The sequence below is a fragment of the Melozone crissalis genome, unplaced genomic scaffold, assembly GCF_028551555.1.
Source record: "Melozone crissalis strain CALT ecotype California unplaced genomic scaffold, PUWL_Pcris_2 ptg000129l_1, whole genome shotgun sequence".
Lineage (NCBI taxonomy): Eukaryota > Metazoa > Chordata > Aves > Passeriformes > Passerellidae > Melozone > Melozone crissalis.
Genome location: NW_026535903.1, coordinates 1,221,112 through 1,236,990, shown reverse-complemented (window position 1 = coordinate 1,236,990; position 15,879 = coordinate 1,221,112). Strand labels below are relative to the sequence as shown.

At 58.8% G+C, this 15,879-nt stretch overlaps 2 protein-coding genes across 2 annotated transcripts; both read left to right on the top strand.

Annotated features, from left to right (window-relative positions):
* The first annotated feature begins 872 nt into the window (after positions 1–872).
* On the top strand, positions 873–4,964 carry SIRT7 (sirtuin 7). Its single transcript, XM_054293104.1, has 10 exons — positions 873–974; positions 1,050–1,187; positions 1,698–1,802; positions 2,652–2,722; positions 2,809–2,881; positions 3,325–3,423; positions 3,883–4,119; positions 4,363–4,443; positions 4,562–4,668; positions 4,754–4,964. Exons 1-10 carry the CDS (start codon positions 879–881, stop codon positions 4,962–4,964), a joined length of 1,218 nt encoding a protein of 405 aa, XP_054149079.1. The 5' UTR covers positions 873–878.
* A 36-nt stretch (positions 4,965–5,000) lies between these two features.
* PCYT2 (phosphate cytidylyltransferase 2, ethanolamine) lies at positions 5,001–14,470 on the top strand. The gene is made up of 13 exons (XM_054293105.1): positions 5,001–5,086; positions 5,450–5,538; positions 6,306–6,467; positions 8,200–8,266; positions 8,732–8,816; positions 9,821–9,865; positions 11,057–11,195; positions 11,788–11,870; positions 12,028–12,105; positions 12,690–12,755; positions 12,979–13,044; positions 13,408–13,496; positions 14,116–14,470. The coding sequence occupies exons 1-13, from the start codon at positions 5,001–5,003 to the stop codon at positions 14,204–14,206; spliced, it is 1,146 nt and encodes a 381-aa protein (XP_054149080.1). The 3' UTR covers positions 14,207–14,470.
* Positions 14,471–15,879: the final 1,409 nt, after the last annotated feature.

Genomic DNA, 15,879 nt, shown 5'->3' with positions numbered 1-15,879 from the left:
GTTTGGTGGTGCCGGGTGTCGGGGAGCTGCAGCCGCTGCTGTGCCGGGGCAGGCAGCACTGCCCGAGGACAGCCGCCCTTCCTGCAGCTTCCCCCGGGCCGAGGTGTGCTCAGGGAGCGGGGCAAGGGCAGGAGCAGCCGTGCCTCAAGGGAGGCTGAAGGGTGTCTCTCTGAAGGGTGCCCCTGTGCCAACAAGCTCCGTTTGCCGCGCTGGATGTCGGCGAGGCCCCGGCGCCCTGAGCGTGGCTTGCCCGTGCTTTGGTTTAGTTCGCAGTGCAGTGTAGGAGCAGTGATGGATGGGATGTGTCTCCGCAGTGTCCGAGCGCTCCGGTCCGGCTCCGGGCTGCCGTGCCCTGCCCGTGCCGGAGCCGTCGCGCCGCCTTCTCTCTCGTATATAGTGTTCTGGAGTGTGACAGTTCTTGTTCCTGAGGTGCTCGTCCGTTTGGTTTTCTGCTGTGAAGGGTGTCGTGTTCCCGTTCTCCTTTTCCTGGTGCCGTTCCGGGCCGTCGGGGAGGGGTCGGTCCTGCCCAGCCCCGCGGGAGCGCCCCCGGCCCGCCCGGGATTTGTGTATTGTGAATTGTATGCGGTCGCTTCCGGCCCGAGCCGGGGCTGGCGGGCAGGGGGTCCCGCCGGGGGCTCCGGGCTCGGTGCAAGCGGTATTTATTGCTAAGTTATTGCCGTTATTTATTCTGTACAGTGTCGGCCGCCTTTGTACTGACAATAAAGCGCTTCAACAGCCGCCGCCTGCGCGTCCTTGGGGGCCGCCAGGGGGCGCTGCCGCGGGGGGGCGCTGCCGGAAGCGGCGCGCGCGCGCTCCGGCCGGAAGGCGGAAGCGGCGGAGCCGGGCCCGGTGCGGCGGCGGCGCGGCGGGTCCGGGCCATGGCGGCGGGCGGCAGCCTCAGCCGCTCCGAGCGGAAAGCGGCGGCGCGCGCCGAGATCCTGCAGCAGGAGGAGCAGCGGGACCGCCGGAGACAGGTACGGTACGGCGCAGCCCGGCCCGCTCCACCCCGCCGCTACGGGCCGCCGTGACCACGCGTGTGCACCGGGCAGGTGTCCCGCATCTGGAGGAAGCCGCCGGCGGAGCGGAGCCCCGAGGAGTGCCAGGTGCTGAACGAGAGCGAGGACATCGTCAGGGAGCTGGAGCGGCGCCGCAAGCGGCGCGAACGGCTGCGGCGGCGGCAGGAGGAGGTGGGCGGCGGGGCCACGGGGAGGCCGGGCCGGGGATGGCGGGGAGCGGGGAAGCGGGCCGGGGATGGCGGGGAGCGGGGAGGCCGCGCCGGGGATGGCGGGGAGCGGGGAAGCCGGGCCGGGGATGGCGGGGAGCGGGGAGGCCGTGCCGGGGATGGCGGGGAGCGGCCGGGGATGGCGGGGAGCGGGGAGGCCGCGCCGGGGATGGCGGGGAGCGGCCCCGGACGCGGAGAGGCGCGGCGGAGGCCGCCGGGCTGGCTGCCGCCGAGCTCTAGAGCCGCAGCAGGTGAACAACCGCCGTGCCCCGGTACCGGCAGCCGCCTCTGGCTGTGCGGACCGGTCTCCCGAGGGGCTGGATCTGCAGCTACCGGTCTCCAGGAGGTTTTTTGCCGTGATCCTCCCACGAACAATGCCCACGTCCTTTTCATCTGGAAATGACTGCTGATGCTGTGTCTGTGCTGCTTTTCCTGCGTGGCCCGAGCCGTGTGACCTGCCGGGTGTGTTTTGCAGGTGTGCGACGAGCCCGAGGAGCTGAGCAGGAAGGTGGCGGAGCTGGCGGCGGCCGTGCGCGGCGCCAGGCACCTCGTCATCTACACGGGCGCTGGGATCAGCACGGTGCGTGCCAGCCCCGGCCCTGCAGGCTGCTCTGGGGCCAGCACAGTGCCTGAGCCACGAGTCCTGCAGCTTCCGGGCTGCAGCCCAGGGCATTCCTGCTGCCCCGGAGATCCTGTGGCTGCAGGATTGCTCAGGCACAGCCTGAGCCAGAGGACACTGCTCTGGCTTCACTCGAGTCTCTTCCACGACTTGGTGTAAAACCTCAGACCGGTTAGCTCAGCAATGCTGTATGTGTTATCTGACATGCAGAGACAGCTGGGGATTATTGGGATTTATAAACAGCGCTTTGAGAATTGCTCTGTGGCAGTAGCCTGGGACAAAGCAGCAGTCTGGTTCTACCTCTTCTAATGTGTCACCTCCCCCTTTGTGTGAGCTCTGTCACTCCCTTCTCTGCTGAAATGGAGCCTGACTCAGGGCAGGGGGCTGGGTGCTCGTGTCACCTGCATGTTCACAGAGATGCTGAGTGGGACAGGCCAGAATAGAGTCTAGGCAAAATAATAGAAGGCTCAAGAATGGAGTGCTGTGTAGCAAAGGGGGAAGTACCAAGCATGAAAAAGAGTTCTGGAGGGATTCCATAATCATAAAATTGGAGAAAGCTGACACTAGAAGTAATAATGAGAGCTGAAACGTAGAAGAGAGAGAGAAAACGGATCAAGAGGTTTCCCTGTGTTCAAGGAACAGCTATGCTGGAAAACTGGGAGTGAATGAAAAAGCAGTGATGGCTGGACTTTGTGTTGGCTGCCTGTGTCTAGCTGTCCTGGGCTGGCTGTCCTGGGCTGGCTGTGGCTGTGTCTGTGCACAGGAGCTGTGCCAGCCCCCCCATCAGCCCTGCTGTTCTCTCTGTGACAGGCAGCTTCGATCCCAGACTACAGAGGCCCCAACGGCATTTGGACCCTGCTGCAGAAGGGCAGGACCATCAGGTGAGGAGCCAAATTCCCTGAAAGCTGATACTGGAAGAGGTTAATGGCAATTCCAACTTTTTTTCCCCCCCCTTGCTTCTTATCAGGGCTGCAGACCTGAGTGAGGCAGAGCCTACACTCACTCATATGAGCATTGCCTGTCTGCACAAGCACAACCTGGTAAGATATTTTTACCTCACCTCACTTGTGTTCCTCTGCCTAAAAATGATAAACCCAGCAGAGCATAGTCAGAGAATATTGCCTGACTGCATTTTTGGCTCAAGTGGCTGCATATCCATGTAGGAAAACATGTCCAAGCCTTCCTCAGTCAGCTGCAGGCTCCGGCTCTGGCAGTTTTCCCCAGTGCCTTTTCTTTAACATGTTGTATTTGTCCCTGGTGAGGCTGGTCTGGGGAGCTGGTCACAAATCAGCCAGCCCTAAAAATGTTCATTTTAGCAGGAGGAGGTTTCTATTTAGCTTTCACAAAGGTCTGTTCACCAGGCTCTTCCCCTGTGGGTCGTGCCCTGATGTACAGGCTGTTGGTGTGGTTTGGGACACGTGCATCACTGCTTGGAGGGATCCCTGTGTGGTTTGCAGGAGCTCAGTGTTGTGTTCCCTCCAAGGTGCAGCACGTGGTGTCTCAGAACTGTGACGGGCTACACCTGCGGAGCGGGCTGCCCCGAGCTGCAATATCTGAGCTGCACGGGAACATGTACATAGAGGTGAGTGGCCAGAGCAGGAAGAGTCAACGTTAAGTGGCCTCACGAAAAGAGAATGTAAACTCTTGATCTGCCACTAGCGCAGACGGAATCAGTACAAGGGCTTGGCCTGTGTGCAGTTCCTGCCTTCAGACCCTTGGGTTTGGGGTGAACTGCCTAGGAAGTGCCAAACACAGCTCTGTAGCTCTTCCTCTGTACATACTGGAACCTTTTGATTCTGACACCTCTTCCTCAGCCCTTCTCTGAAATCCCTCCCAGCACATAGCCAAAGGCTGCCTGTGGCTGGTTTTCAAAAAAACCTTGAGGTTTTCCAAGTTAGCATCTGATCCCTGATGCTTCTGTCTACAACTTCTGCGTTGTCCCCAAAAAATGCTTTTCTTCCAAGAGAAGGGGCTTGCTCCTGGCCTGGAGTGGGTGTGATGCTGATGGTGTGACAGGGTTTCTGCTTTCGTCCTGCGCCAGGTCTGCACGTCCTGCACACCCAACAGAGAGTACGTGCGAGTGTTTGATGTGACGGAGCGCACGGCCCTGCACAGGCACCACACGGGCAGGATGTGCCACAAGTGTGGGGCACAGTTGAGAGATACAATCGTCCACTTTGGGGAGAAGGGGACATTGAGACAGCCCCTGAACTGGGAAGCAGCAACAGAAGCTGCGAGCAAAGCAGATGTGATTCTTTGTCTGGGTTCCAGCTTAAAGGTAACTTTAGAGACTCGGTGAAGATTGTTAGCAGCATTCCCTCTTGGTGATACACCTTGGTGCTGAGCAGTCTCCTCCCAAACAGACAACTGTAAACTCTGGTGTCAGGATTCGCCCAACATCTGTGATAGTCTCTCTTCCTCCCTCTTTCCCCTCCTGGTAATACATTCCTTTTCCTCTCGCTGATACGGTTCACGGCTGCGTGTGCCTGTGGCTGTGCTGATCCGCTGTGCTTTGTGGCAGGTTTTGAAAAAATACCCGCGGCTGTGGTGCATGAGCAAGCCCCCCACGCGGCGGCCCAAGCTGTATATTGTGAACCTGCAGGTGAGACAGAGCCCTCGGCGCTGGGTTGGCGAGCCGAGGGGCCGCGGGCGTGCGGGGCCCGGAGCCCCCGCTCCTGCCGTGGGGAGCCGCCTGCAGCCCGCTCTGCTCTCGCTCGCAGTGGACCCCGAAGGACGACCTGGCCGCGCTGAAGCTGCACGGCCGCTGCGACGACGTGATGCGGCTGCTGATGGCGGAGCTGGGGCTGGAAATCCCGCGCTACGACCGGTGAGCGGCGCGGGCCGTGCGCGGCGGGAGCCCGGCCCGGGGCCGCCGCAGCGCCCACCGCCGCGCTCTGCGCTTCCTCCCGCAGGGCGCGGGACCCGATCTTCGCGCTGGCCGAGCCGCTGCGCCCCGGCGAGGAGGGCACGCACTCGCGGAAGGCCGTGGCGCCGCCCCGGGAGCGGGAGGAGCCCCGCGAGCAGGAGCAGCCCCGGGAGCGGGCGGAGGCGGCGGTCGGGCGGCCCGGGGGGTGGCTCGGCCGCGGCTGCGCCAAGGGCGGCCGGCGCAGGAAGAGCCGCTGAGCGCGGGGCGGGGCGGGCGCCGGTGACAGCGCGGCCATGCTGCGCAACGGGGCGGCGGGCGGCGGCGGGGCCGCGGCGGGCGGCGGCGGCCACCGGCCCGTGCGCGTCTGGTGCGATGGATGGTGAGTGCTGGCGGGGCGGGCCGGGCCGGGCCGTGTCGCGGCGCCGCGAAATAAACCGTGTTGGCTACGCCGGTGCCTCCGCCTCCTCTGTCAGCGCGGCGGGACGGGCCGGGCCGCGGCTCCGCGGCGCTCTCCGTGCCGGGCGAACGGGGCTGGGCACGAACCGGCCGGGCCGGCGGCGCCCCTTCGCTCGGCCGCTTAACGGGCGCCGGTGCGCTGCCCCGGGGCCAGCCAGCCCTGCCGGGCAGGTGCACGGAGGGAGCGGCCCTGGAGCGCCGGGGGCTCCCGCGGGGACCGGGGCAGCCCCGAGGCCGGGGCGGATCGCCCGCAGCTGCCCGGCTGAGCCGGCCCTTCTCTTTGCAGCTATGACATGGTGCACTACGGCCACTCGAACCAGCTGCGCCAGGCACGGGCCATGGGCGATTACCTGATCGTTGGGGTCCACACCGATGGTAAGAGGTTCTACCAGGATTCCTCCCGTGCAGCCCCTCAGATTGCCCAGCAGCATTAGCCCCAAGAGCTCCTGATAGGGTCAGGCTTCATCCTGCATCGGCTCCAGCATCAGTAGCCTCCAAGAGAAAGATGTCCCTTCTCTGGGAGTGGAGTTACCCCGTCATACTTTTGGACTGAGGATTAGGTGGGTCAGGTCTTGCAGGCTCCGAGGGTTAATCTGCCTTCTGTGCTATAAAAACAGTTGAAACAGCCAAAAATCAGTCTGCTTTTGCTGGTAGGAGGTGCAGAATTTATGTTTTAAAACAAATTACCTTGTGAAAAAAACTCTTTTCAAGACACTCTGGAAGTTAAGTGTCAGAAACAAGTTCTGGCATGTCAAGATGTATTTTAAATGGGTTTGTGGATGCAGAATTTCCAGTATGAACCAGGGGTAGTATGAAGTTACTGTTTAAGAGGGAAATTTCTCCTGGGGGGATGCTGGGAGCCCCAGCTCATTCCTTCAGGAAGAAGTATCTGGGTACAGGGAAGCACTGAGACATTTTGCCCTCTGAGTGAATTCCAGGGCCCTTGTTAAATGTTTAGGAAATGCAACCGAATCAAAATATTTTCTGATCTATCTGGGGCTTCCTTTGCTACCACAGACTGATCCAAATCTGAGCATAAGCCTGCAGTGAAGTTCACCTGCCCATGAAATGAGAGGGGCAGTGGCTGAGAGTCACTGGAGCTGCAGGACGTGCTTCTAACTGGAATTTTGTTTCTCCCCCAGAGGAGATTGCCAAGCACAAGGGTCCCCCCGTCTTTACACAGGAGGAGAGGTACAAAATGGTGCAGGCCATCAAGTGGGTGGATGAGATTGCTCCTGGAGCTCCTTATGTCACCACGCTGGAAACCCTGGACAAGTACAGCTGTGACTTCTGCGTGCATGGGGGTGAGTGGGGATGGGGCAGTGGCTGTGCTGACCTGGGCTCCAGGTGTGCTCCAGGTGCCCTACTGCAAACCAGCAGGGGCAGGGCTACCTGCACAGCTCTGCCTTCTCAACACCTGCACTGGGCAGCGCAGCTGCTTCTGGTCTCGTGGTCTGGAGAAACGTCAGTGTGTTCAGAACCTCGAGAGTGGCCTGGACCCTTGGTTTTAACTTACAAAGGTGAAATGTGTCATTTAAAATTATCCCGAGGTTGCCCTTAGCACCAGCAGAAATTTGTGCAAAGGGGAAAGCCATTTACAAAACTTAAGTGTGAAAAACACTATTGAAAAGGAAAGCATGCAGAAATACAACCATGTTTATTTCTACTTATCCTGGCACAAGGTTAGATCTGAAAAGCTTCTCTCTTTATCCAGCTGATAAGCTGTTCAGTGGCTCAGCTGACTGGTGGCCAGAGACCTAGTTCTTAGCGTGAACACTTTTGGGTGTACTGTTGCTAAAGAGCACCAGTGTTCTGAGGAAACGTTCTTGCTCTGGGACTCTGTCCCTTCCTGGGCTGCTGCCAATGCTCATTAAGCCTCAGCCCTTCTTCCCTGCCCCTCTGAGGCAATTTTGTTACTTTGACCAGGAGTAGTCTTTGCACTCATTTAGTGTATCTCTCATCTGATCCCAGCCACCTGCTGTTGATAAGCCAAGTATTTCACAAAGTGTAAATAAATCCCTAATCTTTAGAAGATAAATATTCTTTTTTCACGTGGATGGTGTGGTTATCAAATTCCTCATTACCTTCATTGCCTGCCCTGAGGGTGCCTGGTGATCCCTGCAGGGGTGCTGAGGGGTTGTGGCAGCACAGGAGTGCCCGTGGCCCTGCTCCAGCTGCTTGCATTTGTCCCCTGTGCCACTGCTGACCTGTCGCCATCACCCCGTGCTCTCCGAGCAGCACCCTGCCCCGGCAGCTTGGCCAGGCTGTGTTTGTGCAAAGGCTGAGTGTGGAAATAGCTGAGCTTACCTGAGGTGGTGACAGCAGCCCGGCTGTGTGTGCCCAGCTGTGTGTGCCCTGCTGGCACGCCAGGCTGTGCTCTGAGGGGAGGCTGTGGGGTTTTGGGGAGCGGAGCAGGACTGAGGCACCCTCTGTGTGGGCACACTCAGCGCTGCCCACTGGCTCCTTTGGCAAAGGGAAACCAGCTTAGCTTTTGCTTGTGAAGGCTTTGCACCATCACCAAAAGTGTGAGAGGTGTTTGTGCAGGGGGAGCTGGGAGCTGTGAGCCAGAGATGAGCCAGAATGGCCTCTGTGGAAGGGTCCTGGATGTCACTGTGGGAGTGCAGCCACTGAGAGGAAGAACTTTCCACTGGATTAACTGTTTCATTGACTCAAAACTTGTAACATGAGCCAAGGGTTAAAACCAGTCCCAGAATAGCTAAAATGTTCATTTTTAACATTGATACAGATAGTGCTTGTTTATTGTCATTCAGACAATAGTCGGCTCTGCCTGCTGCTGCAGGGCACCCAGCAGTGCCCCAGATGGGTGATGGTGTTAATGTCCGGGAACATCCCTGTCTTCACAGACACAGTCGTCACAGTTGTCACTTCCCTGACGTCTTTGTGGGGCACGGGACGTGTCCCCTGCGGAGGCACAGGGATTTGGATTGCAGAGTTGTAGGTGTGTGGGACCTGCACAGCTGCTGCTTTTGTGCAGGAGAGCTTGTGTCCAGTTCTGAGGCTTTTCTCTCTCTGCAGATGACATCACCTTAACTATCGATGGCAAGGACACCTATGAGGAAGTAAAGACAGCAGGGCGATACAGGTAACCTCTTGCTTACCTGTTTATCTTGTTTTGGGCAGAGTTTCTGGGTAGGGTTAGACTTTGTGCCTTGAAGGAAAGTCAGATGAAACATACCATTCTTCAGGTCACACCTGAATTTGGCTGTGTGTCAGAGCTTCCATTGCTGCGAGCTTCCATTTTGGCTTCAGGGGAGGGGGGCAGCCATTCCTGCCCAGTGGGGCTGTCTGGTTCCTGGCAGGGCTGGCTCTGGCTTCAAAGCCTCCCTGAGAGCTGGCTGGAGGGCAGCCTGGGTGAGGGAGGCGTTCACACGAGCAGTGGCTGTGGCGGAGGGTGATGCCGAGGCTCAGCGGATAAATGCCGTTCTTGAGAAGGAAGGCTGAGGAGGCCAGCCCCTGGTTTGGGTTTATCAGGTGTCACAGGTGCCCTGTGGCAGTGGTGGGAGGACAGAGCCTTTGCTCCTGCCTCATCCTTTGCTTGTCCCTGCAGGGAATGCAAGCGCACCCAGGGCGTGTCCACCACTGACCTCGTTGGCCGCATGCTGCTCATGACCAAGGCTCACCACAGCAACATAGTGAGTCAGGGGGCGTGGGGGCAGGTGGGGCACAGGGCACGAGCAGCTCTTCCCTCTGCTGCCCCACACGGAGCAGAGTGGCGGCTAGAGCTCCTGGGCCTGGCTCCTGCCTGGAGAACGGGCAGGGGCAGCAAAACAACCTGCTCACGTTTGCTTCAGCCGCCTGAGATTGCACTGTGATGGGACACACTCTGGTGCCTCATGATCAGGGTGGGCCTCGGAAGGTTAGGGGAGCTGCAGCAAGGCCATGACTCCTGCCAGGGTGAAACAACACAGTGCAGGCGCATGGATCTGTCAGCCAGGTGCTGCCAGAGTTGGAAACTCCTCTCCCTTTCCACTGAGCTTCATGCTTCTGCCTTCTGTTGTCTCTAGTCTAATCAGACCTTTCTTGAGTCTCCTCAGCTCTCTCTGGCTGGGAGCTAACCTAGCCAGGGAAAAGTAAAGTCAATGGTTTTATGTCAGGTAATGAGTTGAATTTACTGAGTAATGAAGGAATTGGGGAACAGAATCACCTGGGTAACTGCAGCAACAAGTGACCCACAGGCGAATTGAGGGACAGAGGGACATGTTTTGTTGTGCTGAGCTGCTAAATTGGCTTAGCTGTAGCACAGGAGTTGACAGCGAGATCTGCCCGGTGCTGCTGGCTGCTGCAGGTGCCTGAGCCTGCCTCTCGTGAGGGTCTTTGGCAGGAAAAGGGATGCTGTCCTGTCAGGGGCTTGCTGGGCCGAGGGAGCATGCAGCTGTGCAGCACTCTTGGGGCTGCAGGTTGGGCAAGAGCCACCTTTGCTGGCAGTGCCAAGCTGGGATCAGATAAGGACACATTTCCTGTGACTCATGCTGGGACAGGACTCTGGTTAGGTATTAACCAGTTCGGCAGCATTCAGTGACAGGATCCCTGGTGTGCGTTTGAGCCTGGCCTTCCCAGCACTTCCCACACACAAGCATATCTTGGTTGGATGAGCTGTGCAAGTGCTTAAACATTTTGACTCTTTATCTCCCTTCAGGATGAGGACCTAGACTATCGGAAGCACACTGACAACTTTGGGAAGGTAATGTGAGTTCTGGTCGTGGACGTCTGGTTGTTGTCCTGCCTGAGAAGGATTCCCAGTGTGCTTTCTGGCCTGTTGCAGGCTTGTTTGTCCTCCCACGTGTAGCAGCAATGTCTCAGTGAGCGTCCGTGTCCCCACGTGGCAGTGGGTGTGATGGGCAGCTGTGGCACAGGGCAGCATGAGCTGTCCTTGAGGGGGACCGCAGGGCTGCTCTGCCTCTGCTGGGCTCCTTCCTTGCTTGTCAGTTCCTTCCTGCCACTTGCCAAGTGCCCGTGGCTCCAGCCCGGGACAGCCTCTGGCTGCTGCTGTCAGTGCTCGCGTTGTTGTGCAGGTGCTGTGTTAGGTGTGGACGCAGCAGGTGTGGCCACGCTGCTGCAGAGCTCCAGGGCAGCACAGCCCTCTCGGTGCTCCAGCTGCCAGGGCCGGCCTGGGGCTCACACTGCTCCTAAGGAGCCAGCCCTGTTCATTTCCAGCCGCATTGTCCCTGTTGAATGAGCTGCACCAGCAGCTCGAGCAACTGGTTTTTACTCACGGGGGATTTGCTGACTTGTCTGCATCTTCCTTAGTTGCCCACTGTTTTGGGGGTTTTGAGTAGGTGTTTTGGGGCGTATTGCTCTAGCATGGCTGTTTGCTGGGGCTTGGATCTGGGTAGGATGGCTCAGGGCACTGGGTACCCTGGGTGACCCTGACAGCTGAGCTGTCTGCGTGCTGCCCTTTGCAGGGCCTGCTCTGGCCTCAGCTGCAGCGTGGGTGTCCTGCCAAGGGCCATGGAGCAGCTTTGGGTGGCAGAGCAGGTGATTGTGGCCGCTTGCAGAGCTGCCACGCGGTGGGGACCGAGCTCTGTCCCAGAGCTGAGGGCCAGGCAGGCGCCCTGGGGCTGCCAGAGCGTAGCTCGGTCGGTGTTGTCTTGCTTCTCGTGGAAATTCAAACCTGCCCTGTTGTCTTCCTCCTTCCTGAGCTTTCCTCTTGGCATCTCCTGAGCTGTCTGCTGAGGTGATGATTTAGACAGGGCATAAAGGGCTTTTGTGAAACTGTCTGAACACTCGATGCCAGGAATGTAGAGAGTCCGAGGCGCTGGGAGTTGTTACAGTGGCCAGCAAATTCAGATGAGCAGATTGCCCAGCACTGTGTGTTGTCCCAAGCCCCTCCCAGAGCCTGAAAAGAGGCTGTGTCTGGTGTATGTTTCCACAGGGGCCCAAGGGTCACAGTCCCTGGACTGGTGTCTCGCAGTTCCTGCAGACATCCCAGAAGATCATCCAGTTTGCATCAGGGAAGGAGCCCCAGCCAGGAGACACCATCATCTACGTGGCTGGAGCCTTCGACCTATTCCGTATCCTTCACTCTCTAGGGCTGCACCAGGGCTCTTTGGCTGATGTTCCCATGTTGGGAGGCACCACACTGCGTATTTGCCTCGTTCTTCTTCCTTTTCTGTAGCTGTGTGTGAGGGAGGAGTCAGGAGTGAGTTCTTCCTGGCAGTGTCTTAGTCACAGCATGCTGAGAAAGAGGCTGTAGCTCCTGTGTGGAGCAGTCTGTGGCTGTTGGGTTTCAGGAAGGCAGATAGATGGATATTCTCAGCACTCCAGTGATTGTGGTGCAGACTGGCTGCCACAGCACCTGGAGCTGACACGCTGTTCCTGGGGCAGGCTGTGAGGCTTCGTGCCAGAACATCCGAACAAGCAGAAATTCAGGATAGAGGCAAAGCTGAGTCCATGTAAGGTGGAGCTAAAAAAGTCTCTGGCTTTTGCCCAGAACCAGTGGAACCTGAGGAGGGAGGCAGCAGCTGTTCTTGGAAATAGGCAATAAGAGTGCAAGAATAAAATCCTAGGGATTCCTGACTCCCGCTGTTGTTTTTGGGTGATTCTATTTCTGTCTTCCTTCCTCTGTTTTCCACGTGAGCTTCAATTCCTTAAACTGATCTGCAGATGTTGGCCACGTGGATTTCCTGGAGAAGGTTCACCAGTTGGCAGAGAAGCCCTACATCATTGCTGGGCTGCATTTCGATCAGGTCCGTGTGGAACTGTCCCAGGGCAGAGCAGCTGGGCCTGTTCTGTGAGCGAGGCAGCCTGTGCTCCCACAGACAGGACAGGGATGTTGTTTTGGGACAGGGAGGAGGGAGGGGAGTTGCTCTGTCTCCCTCTGACTTGCCTGGTGCTCTGCCCTAGGAGGTGAATCGCTACAAAGGGAAGAACTATCCCATCATGAACATCCACGAGCGAACCCTCAGCGTCCTGGCCTGCAGGGTGAGTGGTGTCTCTGCACTCTGAGAGCTGCCCAGGGCCTGCTGGTGGGCACTGTGCTCAGTGACCTTGCACGAGCTCCTTGGTGTGCCCTGAGAACACAGACAAGATGAATCACTTGAGGCTGCCAGAGGTGCTGGTCCTCTTGGGAGGCTCTGCTGGGCTCCTGTGCCATCCTGGCTGATCCAAGCTGTGCCCCATCCAGCTGCTCTGCTGGCAGTGGCAGGGCTGGACGCCACAGAGGGAGCTGTGTGGTCGGACAGAAAACTCTGCTCCCTGCAGCAGGGGAGAAAATGCCTGAGGCAAAATCATGGGGAACCCCAGAAATGGGTGCCTGGAGCAATTAACTTTTGGATTTGCTCTATAGGCACAGAAAGGACATTCTGTAGAGGAACAAAAAGCTGTTGTGTGACAAGCAGTTACTGCTGAGCCCACTTCTCTGTTCCCTTATTTGAACTTCTGTAGCCAGAAGACCTGCTCGGGTCTCTTTAAGAAGCAGCTGGCTTCTGGCTCGGGATTGGGTTTTGGGTTTTTCTTTGATGTTTTTTTTTTTTAAATTTAAAAACTCTACCTGGTTCCTTTTTCAGTATGTCTCAGAGGTGGTGATTGGAGCTCCCTACGCTGTCACTGCTGATCTGCTGGATCACTTCAGGGTGAGTCCTTGCACAGGGATGGACATGGAGACGTGTGGGGAGTGAAGTGGTGCAGGACAGCACAGGGGGGCAAGGAGGGAGGGTCCTGCTCACACTGGGACTCGGGCTGTGCATGCACCAGGGTGCCTTTGCTGGTCTCCAGGCTGTGCTCAGTGGGAGTAGTGGCAGGAAACGTCCCTGGCATCCTCTGGATCTTGTCAGTGACTTTTGTGTCCTCCTCCAGGTGACGCTTGTTTGCCATGGGATGACTGAGGTGGTGCCGGACAAGGACGGTTCTGATCCATATGAGGTAAAGTGCCACTTGCTTGGTCAGCATTTGATGGCCGGGGCCTGGCTCTGGTTGTGCTCCTGGACTGAGAAGGTACTGCTGAGGAGGCTTTGGCAGCTTTTCATCCACGCCTGAGGGCACCATCATGGAGCAGTCAGTAAATCACTCCCAGCAGCTCCACTCTCCAAGCACTGCTTTGCTCTGCCTGTTCCTGATGCCTTCGTGGCAGAGGGAGAAATCCTGGCGCTCTGTGCTGGGCAGCTCCTGTGTGTGTGGAGCTTTGCTGTCAGCGAGCGTTTGCTGTGCATCCTGCCTGTGCCACGGCTCAGCTCGGCTGGGCTGCACTCCCAGAGTTTTCACAGCCCTGTCTGTGTCTCTCTGCAGGAACCAAAGCGACGTGGCATTTTCCAGCTGGTGGACAGTGGCAGCAATCTCACCACAGATCTAATTGTGCAAAGAATCATCAAGAACAGGTTGGATTTCTTTGTCTCCTGGTTCTGTCACGTACTGTTCCCTCCAGAGTGTCTGGGGACTGATGGATGGGACCAAACAGGGAGAGGTGGTGTTGTCTGAAGGCACAGAGCAGCAAACTTGGCTTCCTTCCTCTGTCATGGCTTGGGCAGGCTGTAAATGTGATTGCATCAATCTGCACAGGGAAGGGAACAGCTGAACTCTGCTGTGTCAGAACGTGCTGCACTGCACATTTATTGGTTTTCTCCTTTAATGATAAATTTCCCTTGCTGTATCCCAGGGGAAAGGGCATGTTGCTTTTGGTCTTTTTAGGCCCGAGTCCTTTCAGCACCTTGGCTCACATCCGTGATAAATTTGATTTTGGTGTTACATCACCCAGAACAGCCCAAGAATGGAATAGCAGCTTCCACAGAGGGAGAAGGAAGTCAGTGTGACCAGTGTGGGCGTGCAGGACTGCAGAGGGCTGGCAGCAGCCATGGGAGGCTCTGGGGGTCCTGGGGGGTTTCTGAAGGGCTCTCAGAACCGAGCAGCGCAGAAGGCAACGCTGCCCTGCTCCAGGGGCTTTTGTCTACAGGCAGCGTGGGTGAATGAGAACCTCAGGGCACTGTGTGGTACTTGCAGGCTGGAGTTTGAAGCTCGCAACCAGAAGAAAGAAGCCAAAGAGCTGGCTGTGCTGGAGGCCATGAGGAGGCTGGAGCAGGAGAAGCACTAGGCTGCAGAGGGGCGTGTGTGAACCAGCGAGAGCTGCAGCTTCACCCTCTGCGAGAGCAGCTGCTCTGCAGGACAGGAGCCCTGAAGGGGGCAGCCCTGCTGGCGCGCAGGATGTGCTGCCCTAGCTCCTCCTGCACTAATTACGCAGACATAAACGAGTTGGGATTCCGTTGCCTAGTTTTATTTCCGTTAATCAGTCCCTGTCCCTTTTCCCAGGAGGAGATTTGACAAAACAAAAAGGTTTTAATTATAACTAATGTTTTAACACGTTGATGTGCTTTTACCTTCTGCCATTTCTGGCTCTTAGTCGGAGGGAAGCGGAGGAGCTGCCCGCGCACCCTGCCCTGCCAGCCCGGGCTCAGCAGTGCAGAGCAGCCCCGGGCAGGGCTCGGTGCCGCACAGGCCCTGGGAGCAGGACAGGGCTCCTGGGCTGCCCTGCAGCTCTGCTCAGGAACCAGGGGCTGCCTGCCAGCAGCGCCAGCCTCGCCGTGCTGCCTCTGCTCAGCCCCTGCCCGCACCCAGCGCGGCCCTGGGCAGTTCCTTTGCTGCAGGTGCAGCTGCTCAGGGCAGGTGGAGCCGGGCCAGGCACAGGGATCCTGTCCCCAGAGGCTGTCCCTCGCAAGGCAGCAGGACCCGGTGCCTCGTGAGGGCTGTGCTGATGGAGTAGCTGAGGGCAGGGCCTGGCCAGGGGCAGGTCTGGGGGAGTCTCCTGATGGCTGACATGCAGCGTGCTGCCTCCAAAGGGAGGTGCAGCCTGCGAGATGGGTCCTGAGCTGTGAGCCCCCTCTGCCTCTCACATTCCAGGATCCTGGGCTGGGGATCCTGAGCAGCTCACTGCACTGTGCCAGGTGGTCCTGCCGGGCTGTGTCTGGTGTCCTCTCTCTTGTAAACTTTTGCTGCTGATCGTTAATAAAATATTGAAGAGTTGTGCGTTGGTGTTTTTGGGGCTGAAGCGAAGGGGGCACGGGGCACACGTGCCCTGCTCCTGAGAGGGAGCCCCACACTCCCTGAGGCTCCATGGCAGGGGGGCTGCTCAGCCCAGGGCAGCCACCACTCACCCTGCTGGCCCTTCCTGGGCTCTGCCTGGCACAGCAGGGCAGCTCCACGTGTGTCACAGCTGCAGCCAGGGGCACTGGGGGCACTGGGGACACTCCTTGGCTTCGCTGCTAATGAGCACGGTACCCATGTGGGCCAGGCAGGGCTGGCACCGTGTCTGGGATGGGCACTGCAGCCAGGCAGGGCTGGCATCTGGAGCTCCCAGGTCTGGGTGGGCTCCCCCTCCCCAGCAAGGACAGACAGACAGACAGACAGAGCCATCCCGAGCACGTTTATTGTCACCCCAGGGCCCCCAGCCCCGCTCAGGCCCTGCTCACTCCCCGGGGTACAGGGGCAGTCAGGCCCCGGGCGGCCCCGTTCCTCACCGCGGTGCGGAGCCCCGGGGGAGCGGGCCGAGCTGGGCCGAGCCGCCGGTGTCGGAGCTGAGAGCGGCACGGGCCGAGAGCGCCCCGAGGTCCTGCCCACCGGGCCGCCCGCAGGAGCGGGGCTCGGCGGGGCGGCACAGCGCGAGAAGCGACACCCGGGCGGGGGTCCCGCCTCGCCCGCCCCGCCGCAGCGGCGCCGCTCCGCTTCCCGGAGTCACTGCCCGGCCCCGCTCCGAGCACCGAGCCCGGGACA

Excerpts from the sequence above, each read along its gene's own strand:
- SIRT7 (XM_054293104.1), top strand. The coding sequence starts at position 879 with ATGGCGGCGGGCGGCAGCCTCAGCCGCTCCGAGCGGAAAGCGGCGGCG. Across the intron at positions 975-1,049 it reads AGCGGGACCGCCGGAGACAG|GTGTCCCGCATCTGGAGGAA; the intron begins GTACGGTACGGC and ends TGCACCGGGCAG. Across the intron at positions 4,444-4,561 it reads TGTATATTGTGAACCTGCAG|TGGACCCCGAAGGACGACCT; the intron begins GTGAGACAGAGC and ends TCTCGCTCGCAG.
- PCYT2 (XM_054293105.1), top strand. The coding sequence starts at position 5,001 with ATGCTGCGCAACGGGGCGGCGGGCGGCGGCGGGGCCGCGGCGGGCGGC. Across the intron at positions 5,087-5,449 it reads CGCGTCTGGTGCGATGGATG|CTATGACATGGTGCACTACG; the intron begins GTGAGTGCTGGC and ends TTCTCTTTGCAG. Across the intron at positions 13,497-14,115 it reads CAAAGAATCATCAAGAACAG|GCTGGAGTTTGAAGCTCGCA; the intron begins GTTGGATTTCTT and ends TGGTACTTGCAG.